General features: G+C 41.5%; 1 protein-coding gene across 3 annotated transcripts in view; it reads right to left on the reverse strand.

Moving 5' to 3' along the window:
- Positions 1–20,716, reverse strand: part of CTNND2 (catenin delta 2) — a 1,145,701-nt gene that overhangs the window by 907,909 nt on the left and 217,076 nt on the right. For all 3 annotated transcript variants that reach the window (XM_039524144.1, XM_039524145.1, XM_039524146.1), the window contains exon 2: positions 18,520–18,653. In XM_039524144.1, the coding sequence (XP_039380078.1) occupies positions 18,520–18,653 (134 nt within the window). The remainder of the gene's footprint in view (positions 1–18,519; positions 18,654–20,716) is intronic.

Here is a 20,716-nt window from a genome sequence, read left to right on the forward strand (position 1 = left end):
CCCCTTTTTCGAAATTAAATGCCACAGTGTTGGACTGTTGAGATGTTCTTCCCACCACAGTGATGTTAAATGTTATTATATTATGGTCACTGTTTCCAAGCGGTCCTGTTATAGTTACCTCTTGGACCAGCTCCTGCGCTCCACTCAGGACAAAATCTAGAGTTGCCTCTCTCCTACCAGCTGCTCCAAGAAGCAGTCATTTAAAGTATAGAGAAATTTTGTCTCTGCATTTCGTCCTGAGGTGACATGTTCCCAGTCAATATGGGGATAATTGAAATCCCCCACTATTATTGAGTTCTTAATTTTGATAGCCTCTTTAATTTCCCTTAGCATTTCATCATCGCTATCACTGTCCTGGTCAGGTGGGCGATAATAGATCCCTAATGTTATATTCTTATTAGAGCATGAAATTATTATCCATAGAGATTCTATGGAACATGTGGATTCACTTAAGATTTTTACTTTATTTGATTCTACATTTTCTTTCACATAGTGCCACTTCCCTTGCCCTCACCTCTCCCCCCTGCCCCGCACGATCTGTTCTGTCCTTCCGATATATTTTGTACCCCGGAATGATTGTGTCCCATTGATTGTCCTCAGTCCACCAGGTTTCTGTGATGACTTTTATATCAATATCCTCCTTTATCTCTAGTTCACACATCTTATTATTTAGACTTCTAGCATTTGTGTACAAGCACTTTAAAAACTTGTCACTGTTTATTTGTCTGCCCTTTTCTGATGTGTCCGATTCTTTATGTGAATGTTTCTCATCTGATCTGGCCCTTACATTATCCTCTTCCATCCTCTGCTCCTGACTATAACCTAGAGAATCTATATCAATAGACTCTCCTCTAAGAGAAGTCTCTGTCCAATCCATATGCTCCTCTGCAGCAGTCGGCTTTCCCCCATCTCCTACTTTAAAACCAGAATAGAAAGTATTTGAAATATAATGTACTACACTTATTCCCTATTAGCTACTTTCTTATTCTGGTTACATAATATTTCATTTTTTTTAATTCACACATAGCTGTAACAAACAAATCCATAATTTAATTAATACATTATAAGAGCTGAATGCATCTCTTCCCTATTAACTAGCAAAAAGTAATTTATCTTCATGGTAAATAATTCAGTTTATGAGAGCAGTTTTTCTCCAACATATATTTGTTTACTAAAGTCAGTTTCACAAACCTTGATAAAGTTAATTCCTTATCTGATACCTGTCCCTGTCCCTCCAGCATTGTGACAAGCTATGTGACTAAAATTTTGCAAGCTGGTTTTCACAATTTTGCCTGTGGCTTGGCTGCAAACACCACGGGCCTTCATTTAGTTCAGTCCACACCACTGACAGTTTTTGTTGAAAATGAAAGCATGCAACAATTTAAATACAGACTGAAAGACCGTGTAGCTCAAGAGATTGGTGATAGCATCTGGAAAGCCTGTTTCAGATTTAAGTTACACTGGTGGAAGTCAGGAGTAAGTCTAATTAAGGCCTGGTCTGTGGATGCTAATCGAACTTAGCAGCTCCGGAGCTATCCCCACAGTGCACCACTCTGTCTGGACAGCACAGCAGTCCGCTTGGCTTCTTCTCTCCAGCCACAGGAAATGACATGGACTGACCGGGAAGTCCAGGATCTGATCGCTGTGTGGGGCGAGAGTCTGTGCTCTCGGAGCTGCGCCAACAAGCAAGGATACAGCCGGGATGCGATGCAGTGCCGCAAAGTGAAGGACCTAAGACAAGGGTATCCAGACATGCCGCTTCTACGAGGCACTGCATGCCATTCTGAAACATTTATTTTTAAGAAACAGGGATATATATAAAAATAGAAATACTATATAAAAATTTTTAAATATGAAACTATACAAACAGCAGGTCTACACAGATAGGAATGGAGCAATAGTCCTCTGGGGACAGTTCGCAGCTGGAAAAGCCTCAGCAGGAGGTTCCGTGGTAGAGGTGCCTTGTTGGGTGCTCCGTTGAAGCACACTCTTCCGCGGGGTGCTCCGTTGAGCACACTCTTCCGCCAGGCCCATCCTCAGGGGGGGGACCATAGAATGACCCTCGCTAACAGAGGACTGTGTTTACTGTTGGCAAACATGTATTTGTTCAAGGAAATCACCTACTTTTCGCATCACACAGCTTTGGCTCCCCGGACTGAAAGACTAGGGACGACATGTTCCAGAACTGATGGCCAGCTCCAGAGCGGAGGCGGCAGAGCAGAGACAGTCGAGGAGAGAGTCCTGTCAGCGCACACACACACACCTGGAGAGGAGGGGAGGTGGCGCACTGCAAGACCGCAGTCAGGAGAGAGAGCCCCTGTGCATCTGCAACCACCGCCCAACGCAAAAGAAGTCCCCCCTCCCCCCCAAAGTCGATAATGTTCGAGACAACTCGCTCGCTATTTAAACAAAGCTCTTTCTTTTTAGCATCAACCACAGTCCAACTCAAGTTCAAACCACTGTGTGTACTACATTATTAAAAGCGGTTTGGTGTTACTGACTGTTTCCGCACGTTTCTGGTGTGAAGTCAGAACTTCTTCTGTTGTTGTGTGGGGGGGGGGGGTATTGTGCATTCAGCACATAGCCCACAGTGCCATGCTGGCTGCAGGCAGGCAGGGTCAAGCACACTGATGTGTATGCTTGTGCAGGGTCCTGGTGCCTGCATCCCCGAATGTAAAGGCAGGCTTTCCCTTCATGGACCACTGGACCGTATCCTCCCCCCCCCCGGTGCCCTGAGCCCAAAAAAGAGACATCCAGGGGCAGATACTCACCTTCCCCCCCACCCCCCACCCCCAACCCCCACCAAACCCCATGTCAAACCCACCCATCAGTGCACACCTTAACCCAGCACAGAATGCTTCATGTTCAACGAAGAAAGAAAAAAAAGTCAAACAAAGAAGATTATTTTTTTATTATAAAACATGAAACTTGGTTTATGATCAGGCTCTCTTAAATCAAGTGGGACAGTCTGAGTTACCCTGCTGCCTTGCTCTCACAGAGATTGTGGAGCACAGCAAGCAGCAAAAACTACGGGGATATTCTTTCGCTGCCACTATTCTGCACTTGCTCAGCCAGTAGTTGAAGAGTTCCTTTTCACTGTCAAAGGCCTGTATAGGGGCTTCTGCCAGATCACTGTAGGCATCTGCACATCCCCAACCGTTATTTTGTGGTCCGGGAAAAAGTGCCGCACCATTGAAAAGTAGCCCTTTCGTTAAATGTAACTCACTGGCCTGGGGGGCTGGTGCAGAGATAGGATGTGAGAGTCCCATCTAGCCCCCCCACGGTTTGGGAATCCCATCCCGCGGTGAAGATCTATGATGACTGGACAAGCAGTTGCTCAACGATTGCGTGGGCTACTGAATGACAGCAGCACACTCAGGGCTGCTCGCATCCGTGTCCTGGCGCTTTCAGGGCAGCGGACAGCAAGTCACACAGTTCAAGGAAAGTGCCCCTTACGCCCTGAAGTTTTTAGCCCCTCTGTGTCATCCCCCACAGACAGCACTATGCGGGGTCCCCAGTCTCTGCTGCTTGTTTCACGGGCCCAGAATCGCCGCCCACACACCATGGCCCATAATGCGATGATCATGATGCGAGCGCATGCTCGCTTGCTGCTGTGGCGTCCGCACTGTAACTGACCAGACAACGACACCGAACAGATTTAGACAGTGGAGTCATATTTCTGTCAAACCAGAGTCAGATCAGAATAAGGCACAGAGCTTCTAGGCAGCTCGACCAAATCTAATCTAGGTTGGTAGTAATAACTAGTCACTACCATCGAACAGCTGTTTCCCAGGGCTTAAGTCAACCAAGTTGGAGAGCTGAGTCCAGTTCTTAGTCCACAACACAAAAACAGCTATACCGGACACTATTTGGTGACTGCATTGATGGACTCAGATCAGGTTTGTAAAAATGCAGGTCATCGACAAACGCTTCTGTTGTGATCTTGTTGAACTATCACCCATATGACCAATAATTGGTGGATAGCAAATCATCCGGGCAATTGTACCCTGCAATAGTCCAGAGGACAAGTAAGCATGATCAAGAGATAATATATCCTGCAATTCACATTGCATTCCTTATAGAATCTGACATATTAAATATTGCTTTTCCTTACCCAAAAATCTTGGTGAAAACACCATTATAGACTCATTAGATAAACACTGGGGCAATGGAAAACTGAAAGACAGAAGACTAAATCCAGAAGGTTATTAGTGATCTTAAAGAGATGATATACCTGGAAAATGGGAAGAGAGGCCTTTTAGAAGTCTGCAGTGGGGTGGAGGGGGAAGGGAAACAGAAATAGTAACTGGAAGGACAGAGATGAAATTTGTGTAATATGGCTCACATTTTGAAGCAGAGGAAGTAAATTGCAAGCAGGAATTTGCTGTACCCCATCTACAAAATGATACGGATGAGGCAGACTAGTGGAAATGAAAATTATTTCTTGAAAGTACCAAATTAGTAGCAAGGAGAGATTTTCCACATGTAAGTTGAGCCATAACAGGAATAACACCTGAACAGCAATTTTCTGCACATAGTACAGAGCAAAATGTCCTTGCACAGTGTCTAAGAAAGCCATAGAAAGGGAACAAATCTAAACCTAAGCCTGAACATCTCAAATGGTACAATTTTAGATAGAAAGAGGAGAAATATTCATAGTAACAGCAACCAAATGTTATTTGGTATTTAATTCAAAGAGAAACCAGAAAGCAAAGAAGAGGGATTTACTATTACAGTTAATTTTATAATAGTAAGAGAATTATAAGTGAGGTAAAACAATGGGAGGGAACATATACAAAGAGGAAATGGAAACTGTCCATAAATACATTATGGAGATTTCAGTTGTGACTCCATAGCTGAGTTTTGCACTAAAAGAAGGGATTTCACCTCTTTGTTATGAATGAGAAATGCAGTATATCCTAACCCAAATTACAGCACAAACTCTGAGTACTGAATGATTTATCTGAACATTTATAAGTGAACACATTAATTAGTTTAAAAACTAAAATGAAGTAAAAAGCAGACACTAAGAGTTTTAGCACCTGGTTGACACCTCTACTCTGACACTTAAAAATTTCCTGTATTAGTGAAAATTCACTTAACTCTTGTGCTTAGGCTCTTTTTTTTTCTTTTAAGATTTAATGGTCATTTTTTGCCATTATTCTTCATATTTGAAAGTTCCTGGTCAGCAGAAGCGAAAGAATAATGTTCTACTACCAGAAATTTCAAGAAGAAATGTCTTCTTTTCACCATAAAGGGACAAAAAAGTGTAATTAAAACCAATTTAATCTAATCTGTAACCAGAAATACTATATGTTTGGATAAATTTTAAGTTTGACTCCATTTTCTGCATGTATAACCCTTGGTTTGGGGATAATTACAAACATCCTTGTAATGTATTTTACCCAGTTAGTATGCACACTCAATCTTACCTTCATTTTAAGATTTTGTTTTTCTTGGAATTATATACAGAAATTAATTATCTATAGAAAAAATAAAATAGGGGTTGCATTTAGCCGTAAATAACTCAGGAATAGGGAAGAACAATGTTGGATGCACAAGCATGTATAAAAAGTAATCAAAGATATGAAAAAAACACAGGCAGGGAATCCAACACCATCAAGACAGGAAAGTTTCCAGAATGACCTGCAGGCAGTGCAAAAATGGTCAGGTAATCAAAAATAGGGAATGAAATGAAAACTGCACACCAAGTACAGGGAAGACAAATAACATGAAGTATCTTACACTGCATATGTAAAACAAGGTGTCATCATGGGAGTTAGTAGGTTTTCTAGGATATGGAGAAGACTAAATTCCCAGAACAGAGAGATATTGAGAGAACATAAAATTAATTGTTTGCTTTAGTGTTCATAGTAAAGGTGATTTATTTTCTTCAATATTACTTTTTCCTCCCATGGAAAATGAATGGCATTTCTGACACAAATTGATATCATAGAATTTAATATATTTTCTGAGCAAGGAAAAATAAATATTGAGGCAGCAAAGTTTAAATCAAGAACAGGAGCAAATAAATCAGAGTTGATGAAGACTGGTACCCAGGCTAGCAGATCTTTCCAGTATTAAGGAGAAGGGTAGCTGGAGAGGAGTGCTAAGATGGAAGATGGCAAATGGTAGCAGTCTGGAGCATCATTCCTCTCTTATACAATTTACCGTTTGTTTTTTAAATGCACCTAGTGTGAATTTCTCAATGGCAATGATGTGGCTACAAGAAGTTATTCTGACTTGGAAAATGTATAAAAGGAACATTAGAGAGACAAGGTGAGTGAGGGAATATATTTTATTGGATCAACTTCTGTTGGTGACAGACAAGCTTTTGAGCTACACAGAGCTCTTCTTCAGGTCAAGGAGCACTGTCTCCTACCAAAGACAATGTTTCATCTTTTCATCTTGAAGTCTCAAAAGGTCAACAAAGGTACTGGTTCAGCAGAAAATGCACCCCAGATCACAAGAATGAACCTCCAAAAACCCCTTGATTAAATATATGGACCTAATAAATTAACTGATCTCAGTACTGGATTCACTCATTAAAACTGAGCTTCAAGACTACAGAAAGTGGCAATGAAAGCCACATGACTTGCTTGAATATGAATATTTTTAAGATAGTCAATTATATTTTGCAAACAGTAGTCTAACTGGATATTTTGTTTGAACAAGGTACCTGAGCAATCTTAGAATATGGATCTAGAACATATTACACCATATTGGCTTAAAGGAATTTGATTTTGTAAAAATGAATTGGCTAAATCTATAAAGATCTGAGTATGAGTAATTTCACAGAGTAGCCATAGTGATAGTCAGAACTTGTGTGGGTGCAAGGAGCAACAAAGGAGCAACAAAAAGAAGGCACCAAATTTAATGTCTCAAAATGCCAGTACAGCACTGCTAACAGAAACGGATCCATGTCTAGTCTTTCTTTACAAGGTCTTTACAATATAACTTTAAATTAGAACTATGCTAAAATTCAGTTTCAACCTAATTTTAGCTGAAGTTCTTTTACTTGGCTTTGACTAAATAATTTTTAAATACTTATTTTAAACCAAGTACTGTATATAGCAGCGGCACGTGGTACATTCTTCCCTCTTCTTATGGTCATTTTGTTGGAGATTTAATATGGCTGTAAGGGAGGTATTCCCTTTTGGTACCTTCATGCAGCACAGGTCATTTCTGCAAGCCTCTACCTCAATTCATTCCAATAGCGTTCCCCTTCTTAACATCACCACTACCCTTTCCCAGTGATGTAACTACCTCCTCTTACTTGCAACCATTGCTGTTCATCTCTTTGGTATCAGAAGCGGTATGTATGGAAGGTATCCCTATGGAGACTACTTGTTTCATTCTCCACTCTTGTAATTTTAAAAGTAACATTTACCAAAGCTCATAAAGACTGTGGTTGCTCCAGGAGAAGAGCTACATGAGGCCAGTCCAATTTGGTCCATAATGCTAGAATTCTGTATTGCAAGACATATAGCAAATGTGCTAATTTATTCCTTTCTCCTCTGAGAATCACAGAAAAGGACCCTGTTGTAAGAAATTATTTCTCCAGAAATTCTCTATTCCCACAAAACATACATTTTTCACCAAAGATATCTTACTAATTTGTAGCTATATTATGAAGGTACAAGCTCAGTTCTCCAAACTTCACATATTTAAGTGAACCCTGCAAGTGAGAGTTATTATATTTGTTACATGTATTAGAAAGTGCTTATGGTGTGTGAAATGTAAACTATGGGTGAGTCTGTTTTCTGTTACAATGTATTAATATCTAAAAATCAATACACTGTTTGAAAAAAGACAAAGGAAAGAGGAAGGAGAATCTCTAGCTGACATATTTTAAAAGTATATTTGAAACGGGAGTTATGTAATGAAGGAACAGAAGATAATGGTATACTATACAGAGTGGTGATAAGAGACAGCTTGGAAAGGTATTTATTGATTAAATACAATTAGCATGGATCTGAAGGGAAGCCACGAAAACTTTTAAAAGAAATAATAGCTGTGATGTCAGAGAGGAGGCAAACTATGGATTTATCATAATTTAATCTATTTAGAAACACACTTCCAAGGGTTTTGATTTGTTTTGAAGAAAAAGTTTAAGACTTTAATAGTAATTCTTGGCTTCTATTCTAAGGCTTCTGAAATGATTGTTGTTATATATTCTATATGTCTTCAAATTAGACTGGAAGTCTTTCTGGAAGATATGCTTTGGTCTAATCTAAGGCATGGTCTACACTGGGGGGGGGTCGAACTAGGGTACGCAAGTTCAGCTACGCGAATAGCGTAGCTGAACTCGAAGTACCCTAGTTCGACTTACTTACCTGTCCAGACGCGGCGGGGTCGAACTCCGCGGCTCCAAGGTCGACTCCGCCACCGCCGTTCGCGGTGGTGGAGTTCCGGAGTCGACTGGAGCGCGCGGGGAGTTCGAACTATCGCATCTTGATTAGACGCGATAGTTTGAACTCGGAGAAGTCGACCCGCGCGGTGAGTATGGACCTGCCCTAAGTTATTGTGTTCAATACAAGCATAATTGGGTGTGATTCTATGTCCTGTGTTATACAAGAGATCAGACAATAATTTAATGGTCCATCTGGCCTTAGCATCCATGAATGTATAACATTGTGGATTGATAAATGTGTCACTTTGATTCTGAAATCTTAAAATGCTATACAAAGGAGGGTAAATATTTTACCCACTTCAGACATGGGGAGACTGAGACACTGTGGCAATTGCCCAACCCACATCACATGGCAGGTCAGTGGAAGAGCCAAGAATAAAAACTAGGCCTCCTCACTCCCAGTGCAGTGTCCTATCCACTGTCACATTTTCATAACCATGTGCTCATTATGTAGTAACACGATCTAATTTACATTCAGTCTAGTTTACATTTTAAATGATTTAGTTAACTGTATTTTAATTATAACTTGTTTCTTATAATGCTTTATTATTACCCTACATGTGACCTGCCATTATATCCTAAGGCTAGGAAATTAACCAAGGTATCATGCATGCTTTTCTTCCCCTAAATATCTGGCTTCCTTTAAAATATTTTAGTAATTCTGTAAAGGGAAAATACAATCAACCAAAGTTACTTTAATAACAAATTTAATAAAAAAATATATTTTATTTGGAAAATATTTAAAAATTTCTATTTAAACACACAGCAAAAGTGTACCAGAAAAGCCTCACCAATGTTATGCAACTTAATATTTGCAGAAGTTTTCCTCCACATTCTCTTTTCAAGTGGGAGTGGCTTCTGGCATTGCAAAAGAGTCAGGCTGGGCCACCTGAAAATGTGAGGTAGCCACATATATACGGAGACTTCCATGCTGTGAGTCAGCTTCTCCAAGGTTCTCTCCTGATTGCCTCTCCCCCTGGTATTACGACTTCTTCAGTAGCCATTGTTACTTCCACCCCTTAACACCATGTACACATTAACCCCCCTTCAAGCCATCTAGAAAGCACAGAACATGTGCCAATGCTGCATACACTGGTGTTAATTCCAGAGCAGAAATTTGCCACTTCTCCTACTTATTTATATCCACCACATGATCACTCCTGAAAGCATGGAGTACTGATGTCTCATGTTTGCCTGGGGGATAGCTTTAGCACATTTTTGGAAATTTGTGGTTAAGGGAAGCAGACATGTGGGAGTCATGGCTGACTTTGGCATTTTAGTTTCTTTATTTTGCAATTCCTATAAAACATCTTGCTGCTAACTCCTTTCTCTCTCTCTCTCTCTCTCTCTCTCTCATACACACACACTCCAGTCTCATACTCTCCTCCAATCAAAAACTGGGTTTTATCCACCATTTTACCCAGTGATGACAAATGTGGTGATTTCACCATGAGTCTCATATTTGGTGTGTTTTTTTTTTCTTAAAGCATGAGCTCAGGTCTTGTGATTCCATGTCAAGCCCAGTTTTCACTTAAAAAAAAGTATTGCTGCACTCATGTTTCCTGAGAAAAGTTTGAAAACGTGAACCTAGAAAGAAAATTAAACAAACAAACAAACAAACAAACAAACAAAACACTTATTATTGTTTAACCTCTTATGACTTTTGAATAATCGGATCTACTACTAATAGAGTAACCATGTGTTCCAAATGGTCCATCAAACAAGTTTGCTATTAATAAATGGTCTCTGCTATAAAATAGCTGGAGAAATCTGGATATCCAATTTATTGTTTTCTTTTCAAGAATTGAAATGTGACTTGAAATTAAGAAGTGACAATGCCAAACCAATATTAAGCACAAGATAAAAGCCATGTGAGCACACAGGCTCAGAAGGAATTAATATGAAGATTTTTTAAAAAAAAATCTATATTAAACTGAGGATGCCTAAAAGAGGTTAACTATTTTCTCAAGCAATGATGAAGCACCTTAGATTGTGTGAAAGTATATACAGTAGAACCCTACAATATGCCTGACAGGTGTCAATTTTTAAAAATCTCCAATGATGGGGAATCTATAGCTACCCTTGGAAGTCTATTAACTATCCTTATAGTTACAAAGTTTCTCCTAATAGCTAACCTAACTTTCTGGCACTGCAGATAAAGCCCATTACTTTTTGTCCTACCTTCAGTGGACATGAAGAACAACTGATCACTCTCCTCTTTATAAAAGAGCCCTTAACATATTTGAAAACGTATCAGATCACCCAGTCTTCTTTTCTCAAGAACAGAATAATAGAATGATAGAAGATTAGAGATGGAAGAGACCTCAGGAGTCTAGTCCAACCCCGTGCTCAAAGCAGGACCAACCCCAACTAAATCATCCCAGCCAGGCCTTTGTCAAGCCGGGCCTCTAACTATGGAGATTCCACCACCTCCCTAGGTAACGTATTCCAGTGCTTCACCACCCTCCTGGTGAAATAGTTTTTCCTAATATCCAACCTAGATCTCCCCCACTGCAACTTGAGACCATTGCTCTTTGTTCTGTCATTTGCTACCACTGAGAACAGCCTATCTCCATTCTCTTTGGAACCCCCACTTCAGGTAATTGAAGGCTGCTATCAAATCCCCCCTCACTCTTCTCTCCTGCAGACTAAATAATCCCAGTTCCCTCAGCCTCTCCTTAGCCCCCTAATAATTTTCGTTGCCCTCTGCAGGACTCTCTCCAATTTGTCTGCATCCTTTCTGTATCGGATGTGGCCTCACCAGTGCCGAATAGAGGGGAATAATTACTTCCCTCAATCTGCTGGCAATGCTCCTACTAAGGCAGTCCAATATGCTGTTAGCCTTCTTGGCAACAAGGGCACACTGCTGACTCATATCCAGCTTCTTGTCCACTGTAATCCCCAGGTCCTTTTCAGTAGAACTTCTGCTAAGCCAGTCGGTTCCCAGCCTGTAGCAGTGCATGGGATTCTTCCTTCCTAAGTGCAGGACTCTGCACTTGTCCTTGTTGAACCTCATAAGATTTCTTTTGGCCCAATCCTCCAATGTATCTAGGTCACTCTGGACCCCATCCCTACCCTCCAGTGTATCTACCTCTCCCCCCAGCTTAGTGTCATCCACGAACTTGCTGAGGGTGCAATCCATCCCATCACCTGATCATTAATGAAGATGTTGAAAAAAACTGGCCTCAGGACCAACCCCTGCAGCACTCCGCTTGATACTGGCTGCCAGCTAGACTGCAAACTGTTGATTACAACCCGTTGAGCCCAATGATCTAGCCAGCTCTCTATCCACCTTATAGTCCATTCATCCAATCCATACTTTTTTTTAACTTGCTGGCAAGAATACTATGGGAGACCATATCAAAAGCTTTGCTAAAGTCAAGGAATAACACATCCACTGCTTTCCTCTCATCCACAGACCCAGCTACCTCATCATAGAAGGCAATCAGGTCGGTCAGGCATGACTTGCCCTTGGTGAATCCATGTTGACTGTTCTTGATCACCTTCCTCTCCTACAAGTGCTTCCTAATGGATTCCTTGAGGACCTGCTCTATGGTTTTTCCAGGGACTTAGGTGAGGCTGTAGTTCCCCAGATTCTCCTTCTTTCCTTTTTTAAAGATGGGTGCTATATTTGCCTTTTTCCAATCGTCCGGGACCTCCCCTGATCTCGCCCAACCACCACGAGTTTTCAAAGATAGTGGCAAATGGCTCTGCAATCTCATCAGCCAACTCCCTCAGCACCCTCTGATACATTAGATCTGGACCCATGGACTTGTGCATGTTCAGCTTTTCTAAATAGTCAACCTGTTTTTCACCACTGAGGGGTGCTCTCTTCCTCTCCATACTGTGCTGCCCAGTGCAGCAGTCTGGGAGCTGACCTTGTCTGTGAAGACCAAGACAAAAAAAGTTGAGTACTTCAGGTTTTCCCACATCATCTGTCACGAGGTTGACTCCTCCATTCAGTAAGGTCCCACACTTTCCCTGACCTTCTTCTTGTTGATAATATACCTGTAGAAACCATTCTTGTTACCCTTCACATCCGTTGCTAGCTGCAACTACAATTGTGCCTTGGCCTTCCTGATTACACCCCGACATGCTCAAGCAATATTTTTATATTCTTCCCTAGTCATCTGTCCAAGTTTCCACTTCTTGTAAGCTTTCTTTCTGTGTGTAAGCTCACTGAAGATTTCTCTGTTAAGCCAAGCTGGTCGCCTGCCATATTTGCTATTCTTTCTGCACTTCAAGATGGTTTGATCCTTCATCTTCAATAAGGCATCTTTAAAATACAGCCAACTCTCCTGGACTCCTTTCCCCCTCATATTAGCCTCCCAGGGGATCCTGCCCATCAGTTCCCTGAGTCAAAGTCTGCTTTTTTGAAGTCCAGGGTCCATATTCTGCTGCTCTCCTTTCTTCCTTTGTCAGGATCCTGAACTCAACTATCTCCTGGTCACTGCTGCCCAGGTTGCCACCCACTTCTACTTCCCTTACCAATTCTTCCCTGCTTGTAAGCAACAGGTTAAGAGGAGCACGGCCCCTAGTTGGTTCCTCCAGCACTTGCACCAGGAAATTGTTCCCCACACTCTTCCTGGATTGTCTGTGCACTGCTGTATTGCCCCTCCAGCAGATGTCAGGATGACTGAAGTCTCCCATGAGAACCAGGGCCTGTGATATGGAGACTTCTATTAGTTGTCCGAAAAAAGCCTTGTCTACCTCATCCTCCTGGTCTGGTGGTCTATAGCAGATGCCCACCATGACGTCACCCTTGTTGCTCTCTCCTCTAAACTTAACCCAAAGACTCTCAACAGGCTTTTCTCCAGTTTCATAGTGGAGCTCTTAGCAATTATACTGCTCTCTTACATACAGTGCAACTCCTCCACCTTTTCTTCCCTGTCTGTCCTTCCTGAACAGTTTATACCCACCCATGACAGTGCTCCAGTCATGTGAGCTATCCCACCAAGTCTCTATTATTCCAATCACATCATAGTTCCTTGACTGTGCCAGGACCTCCAATTCTTCCTGCTTGTTTCCCAGAGGTTTTTTTTGTTTGTTTTGGTTTGTTTTTTTTTAAAACCTTTCCTCTTAGATCAAGTATTCTAATGCTCTCCTATGGATTCTCTCTAATTTACTCACTTCTTTGCTAAAGTCTGGTGCCCAGACCTGGACACAGTTCTCCAGTTGAGGCCTCATCAGTGCTGAGCAGAGTAGGACAGTTACCTCCCATCTCATACATACTTCACTCCTGAATGATATAGCCTTTTTCACACCAGCATCACACTGTTGACTCATACTCAACTCATGACCCACTATAAGCCCCAGATCCTTTTCAGCATTACCACCACATAGGCAATTATTCCCTGTTTTGTAGTTGTGCTTTTTATTTTTCCTTCCTAAGTGAAGAACTTTGCATTTGTCTTTACTGAATTTCATCTTGTTGAATTCAGACCAATTCTCCAATTTTTCAAGGTCATTTTGAATTTTAATCCTATTCTCCAAAGTACTTGAAACCCCTTTTAGCTTGGGGTCATCTGCACACTTTATAAACACATTATTTGTTTCATTATCCAAGTCTGAATGAAAATATTGGCTGGTAGCAGACCAAGGACTGACTCCTGCAGTACCATATCACATACACCCTCCCAGTTTGACAGTGAACCATAAACACCCTTTGGGTACAGTCTTCAAACCAGTTGGGACCTCACCTACCAGTTACCTCACCTGTGTTTCAGTATTAAAAAGAACTGGGGGAACAACAATATTTACTGTACAGTCTTATGAAGCATTATATGGATCTCCACTTTCATACCGTCAATGAGTCCCCATGCCATTTACTGCTGACACGGGAACAAATTCATGATGAAAAGTAGCATGTGATCACATTAATGTTATTTCCACCACAAAAATTGTCCCTATCAGGAACAGAGTAACTTGTGCATGACATGAAACAGCCTGGTCAGGGAGCATTCACAAACACGAGCTATGCACCCAGGCCCTGCCCCAAACTGTCCCCTCTACAGCTGGGAATTATACAGACTTTGAGGAAATTGAGAGCAGGGAACCAAAGTTGTACCCTATATCCCCTCTTAGCCATTCATTTTCATTTATGTTCCCAGGTGCAGTCCAACACCTGAGTGTGGCCCACTCCGTCAGTTCAGGCAAAACATCCTTGGAAAAATCTTCAATACATGAATTTACATATAATAACTAGTAATAAAACTGATGAAATTACTTTAAAAAAACAACAACATCCAAGCCTTTGTTCTGTGTTTATATTTTATCATAAAGACACAACATGAAAAGCATGCAGAAATAGATTCTGAGCTCATTATTGCTGAGTTAAATATGAAACTTTTATGGTTGGAATATTAAACAATCTGCTGTTATTAGACCAGATAATCTCATTGGTAAAACTGAGGCACCATGTGGATTATTGGAAGCCATAATAGTAATGAAAAAAATATTACTTAAAGGCAAAACCTATGCGCTAACCTCATATTTTTAAAGTTTTATTAAAATCAGTTTATACTATTTATAGTTCATGTTACTTCAAATTATGTTTTGGACGCTTGTTCACAGTGATTCTATATGCAGAAACAATTATCTCTATGCTGCGCTCATGTACATTTTACCAGCTATAGGTAGGCTGGTATGATAAGTGTGTGATCATGCACAAGAGGAATTGTACATGTGGACCTCAGATCTAAGTCATTTTTAAATTCAAAATGTAGAATTCCCAATCACCCATTTGTCATAAGAAATTCAAATAGAAAATGTAAGTGTTTTTATCTTTAAATCTCCATTTATCCTTCCTCCTTCCTCCAATTTTTTGATCATTGTGTATGTTCATCAAGTCTGTCCTTACCCCTAAATCAGCTGCACCTACAACAGTCACGATGACACTATTATATAGCGTGGGGCTTGTACTCACCAGGTGGCGCTCCCAGTCTTCCACGGCACTTCGGATTGCCCCGCTCCGGCCGGGATAGTGCGGCCGGGGTTGCGGGGCTCCGGCCGGGGGAGCGGGCCCGCGGGACTTTCTGCGGCCGGGCTGGGGGAGCGCCGCCGCGGAGTTGCGGGGCTCCGGCCGGAGTACCGGGGCCACGGTACTTGCCGCACTCTTCCTGGGTGCGGGGGGCCCGCTTAGGCGCGCTGCCCGATTTGGGGGAATGGCCTAAAGCCGGCCCTGGCCCCACAAATCGGGCCCGCACTTGATAAAGTGGGCCCTGATTATACTTGTGGTTCTGCTTGTATCAGTCACCCAGAGAAACAGCTTCAGATGTCAATTTCACAGAGCATAGCAGTGAGCATAGAAGTAAATGAAAAGTCTCTGCTGCTGAGCCAAGAATTTTTTAAAAAGTTAGGTGGAATAATTGTATATGTAATAACCAACCTGGAGGAAATATATTTTATTTTATTAAATTTGGCCAAGGACAATCTGATTTTAAAAGTGGTTGTCCCATTTTTTCTTTGTTTGTTTTTATTCCTCTACATAATTAGCAATGTTCATGCTGCCAAGCCTTCAAGTAAGGCCAGACTTCTGAGCAGAGCCAGAGGATAAATTAACCCAAAGTGTTGGCTAGACAGACAAATCATATGTTTTTTTTTCTACTAGGAGATGGGAAGCCATTTATCTTGAATGTCAAGTTAAATGAACTCATAAATCAGGGATATTAGAGATGGAGAACACTTATTACATCACCTAGTCCATCTCCCTGCTAATTCATTACCACACAAAATACACCCAGAATGTTTAAATGCAGTTTCAACAGTTTAATTAGACCATGTTTTAGCTGTCTGGACTGTTAGTCAATATGGCTTTTCCTGTTTTGTGAGGACTTCAAGCTTAGTACTGCAATGTGTGCCTAGTAGAACCAAGCAGTATTGTGTGGAGAGGAAATAAGCCAGAGAAAGTGTGTTTTTCTTCCAAATAGGGGCCATTCCAAAACTCAAAGTCCTTCCCAATAAAACAGAGATCACTTTTAAGTCACATGGCACACATGTACTGTGAACCACTCTCACTTTCTGGTAAACTTTTGAGCCTAATACACTAAATCACAATCTACTCTGAAAAAGTTAGGTTGTATAAGTTCTTCATTTCACATATCATCTTGGGCCACGTTTACACTTACCTGCTGATAGTTCGAACTCCAGAAGCGCTAGTTTCGAACTCCGTACTCCACGCAGGCAGGAGGAGTTGGTCGAGTTGGAGCCGAGCCCGCTTTCTTCGCCCGGCTGCTGGGCGGGTAAGTGACTCGGGTAGTTATGAGTCGCCAGCTCATTCATTCACGGCTCGTAGCTGAATTCTTAGTTCCCCCCCCTAGTGTAGACCAGGGCTTAGATAATGAGTGTTTCCAGATAATGCTGTAATACTGCATGAAAACCCTCATACATATCAAACACATAGGGCAACCATGAATCTCTTTAAAAATTAATGTAGCATGCCAGAAAACATTTTTAATTTTTAAGCTATATAAACTACCAATTGTACAACAGTTGTAAAAAAAAAGTATTATACAAGTATAGGACAACAGACTATTTCAATTAAATATGCAATATAACTTTTAAGAATCCTTGAAGCTATCAGTGTTATCTGAATATTTTTGCATTTTAAAAAGGATAATTTATGTTTTTATCGCACATAGAATATCAGGGTTGGAAGGGACCTCAGGAGGTCATCTAGTCCAACCCTGTGCTCCAAGCAGGACCAATCCCCAAACAGATTTTTTGCCCCAGATCTCTAAATGGCCCCTTCAAAGATTGAACTCACAACCCTAGGTTTAGCAAGCCAATAAGCTATCCCTACCCTCATGTCTTGCCTAATATTACACAACAGGCACACAGAGTTAAAATCCAAACTCCACCACATCCTAAGGCTATCTTTAACTTAGATAAAAACCAAAATGTAAATTTCAGTTTAAACTTCTTCCCTAGATTGGGTTTATTTTGTTCCTAGGGTTTCTCCTTTCAGTATTACTCTGTTCTTGCCCCTATTTCCCTCTGACTCACTGAACGGCTCAAACTCTTCATATATTTTTGGGCCAAAGCTAGTCTGCTGAGTCAGCAGAAACAACTCTCTCGCTTTCTCTCTCTCTGCCTCTGCAGGATGCTAGAACCAGATATCCTGTCAGAGAATCCTTTTCTATGAAGCCATATGTCACGTTAAAATTTGTCAAGGGTCCAAAGTACCAAAACTAGATATTAAAGTGTTTTGGGTTTTTTTTTGGGGGGGAGGGTGTAGTGGGCGCTACTAATGATCAAAACCATAAGCAGTTTTTAAACTCAGCTGTCTTCAAGAACTGCAGTTATGGCCATCTCCTATGTTGGAGGCAGAGGGGTTGAAAAGCAAAATATGAACGGTATGGCAGTTTTACATAAGTGAATTTCTATGACAAAACTTCCTTTCGCCATACAGATATGGTGAATAATTCTCAGTGAATTACAGTGGAATAAGGATATATATTCAAAATACTTAGTTTTCATTACCTGCGTAGGAACCTCAAAATATACAGAAGACTAAATTGCTTATATAAACACATCTGAACCTATGTCTCATCAGAATCAGAGTGGAATTTCATGAGATCTGTTTGTTCAAGATTTCTAGTACTTCCTTTTTTGTTTTAACCAAGTAGACAATACCAAAAGAAAAACCTCTTGATATTTTTTGGAAATTCTGCTTCCGGTCTCAACCATTTTCCTGTCATGTTGGAAACAAGTGAATGTAAACAACTAACAGAATATTTTCAAACAAACAAGATAGGGTTCCCTTCAATTTTTATGCAAAGCTTTGGAATGAAAGTTACTTTCTTCACAGTGATTCATATGTCCCTAGTGCTTACACTCTGTACTGAAGAAACCTCCACATGTAATAAAAGGAAAGGAAAGGATGTTGTACTTGTAGCAGTCTCATTTAAGATCACCATACAATATACCGGGCAGAATGACAAAGAAAACCAACGTCTCCTCAAACCAATGACCACAAAATACTGTTAGGAAACTAAATTGAGGTATTTTTAAAACAAGAAATATTTCTGCTCCTTCATGGCATCAATAATAAGCCTCATAAGCATGTGTGACATAATATGTAATCAAAAGCCACTATACTTGTGTACCTGTTCCTTAACTGAAGCTAGAATAGCAGAGGTTGTCTCTGTTTCAGAACCGTCCCCATTGGATGTATTCAGCACAGGGCTAAGGGAACTTGTCTTGTCAGAAGATGACGGCTGGTCTGGCACAGGCATAGCTCCTGTGATTCAAAAAAAAAAGTTTTTATATTACAAGCCACATGTGTGTCAGGAATCAAATACATACAACAGTAACCACCCTAATTTCAGAAAAAAATAAATATTTTGTGTTCAGCAGAGCCAATTTGCTTCTGTTAGATAATGTGAAAGTCCTTCATTTACTATTCTTTAAAACACAAAGATTATTTAAAGTTTATCTTAAAAAGCAGCCTTGAATTCTTATCATCCAGTTTGCCTCCATATCATTCACAACATTGCAATTGGAGCTAATTCAAACTATGTACAGTTGTGACATTTGTATAGTATTTTAGGGGCTACATCCAGTACAAAATTACAATATCATGGGAGTGATTAATCATGAAATTCCATGCAAGCAGAGGACCAACAGATGAGAAAAATACAGAATTTTACGACTTCTTGAATTACATGCATATTTACTATGCACCTATTAGTAGTCTAGTATTTTGTCTAACTTCAATAAATCTAAGCAGTGTTTTTGCTGAAGTTTTATCAGCAATATTATTGTAAAACAGTAATAAAAGTTATTCTGCCCCCTCCTCTCTTTTTCTGAGTGAGAGAAGTGAGAAAGCCAATGGTTAGAAGTGAAGTCTCTTTCTATTTTTTGGTTCTATAAAGCTAGGGATAAGATGCAAGAGGGAAGTCATGATTTTGGAGGCTGAGCCATAGTACGAAGGGACATGAAGTGTATAGTCCCCAGGTATATCATATAAATGGTGCAGTTTCTGTAAAAGTCCATGGGGCTCTAGAAGAAGTGCTCCTGCTACCTTAGTTTTACCTGTGTCACTACCCTAGAAATTAGCTTCCACATTTTTATAAAGGAGACCTTTAGTTTACAGTTCTTGTAAAGCTGACTTAAGTGGTGAGTAAAACCTCACACACCACTTAAATCAGCTTTTATTAGATGAGTCCTCTTATATGAGACCAAAAGGTCTGGGGAGCTTGAGTCCAGAATAAAGAGTAAATGCACATCAGCGCTACCTAGCACCAACTAAGTGCAATATACTTCAATAGCAGTGATTGAGGAAGTTTGGGATTAAAATGACCAAAATTGTCTAGGCACAGAGTGAATGTGCCTACACACACAGCTAGCCAAAGTAAAGCCCTGAAGTGATGTTTTATAACGTTGGCTCTGAATACTCACTGCCACATGAGAACAAAAACAACTAGGAGTCCGGTGGCACCTTAAAAACTAACAGATTTATTTGGGCATAGCTTTCTTGGGTAAAAAGCCCACTTCTTCAGATGCATGGAGACCACATGAGGGTGCCCGTTTGGCCTGGTTGGACACACCTTTCCAAAACCTTCCTGAAGTTCAAGCCACACTAGCAGAAGGAAGAGGGGAACATACCTCCAGGTAAAAATATAAAGAGGTCACCTAAAAATATTGAAAAAATGTGTCACAGATGTTTCTTCCTAATCCCTGGCAATTAGGGATTGGCTTATGCTCTAATTCAGGGGTGGGCAAACTGTGGCCCACGGAACCATCCTGCCCGGCCCCCGAGCTCTTGGCCCGGGAGGCTAGCCCCCAGCCCCTCCCCTGCTCTCCCCCCTCCCTGGCAGCCTCAGCTCGCTCTGCCACTGTCACAATGCTCTGGGCAGCAGGGCTGTGAGCTCCTGGGGCCGCGCAGCTGCAGAGCCCGGCCTGAGCCGGTGCTCTGTGCTGCATGGTGGCGGCGGCGGCAGTGGCAGTGTGGCCCGTCTCCAGCCGGCCGCGTGGCCAGCCACTGGTGCTCCAGGCAGTGCGGTAAGGGGGCAGGGAGCATGGGGGTGGGGTGAATAGAGGGGAGGGCAGGGGAGTTCAGGGTGGTGGTCAGTGGGCAGGGGTGCGTATAGGGGTCGAGGCAGTCGCGGTAGGATCAGGCGGTTGAATGGGGGCCGGGGTCCCCAGGGGGCAGTCAGGGGGCAGGGGTTCCGGAGGCAGTCAGGGGACAGGGAGAAGGGGTTGTTGGATGGGCAGGGGTTCTGGGAGGGCCGTCAGGAATGAGAGGAAGGGATGGATGAGGCGGCACAGGTCAGGGGGCAAGCAGGGAACAGGGAGCGGAGT

Source organism: Mauremys reevesii, linkage group 2, assembly GCF_016161935.1.
Source record: "Mauremys reevesii isolate NIE-2019 linkage group 2, ASM1616193v1, whole genome shotgun sequence".
Taxonomy (NCBI): domain Eukaryota; kingdom Metazoa; phylum Chordata; order Testudines; family Geoemydidae; genus Mauremys; species Mauremys reevesii.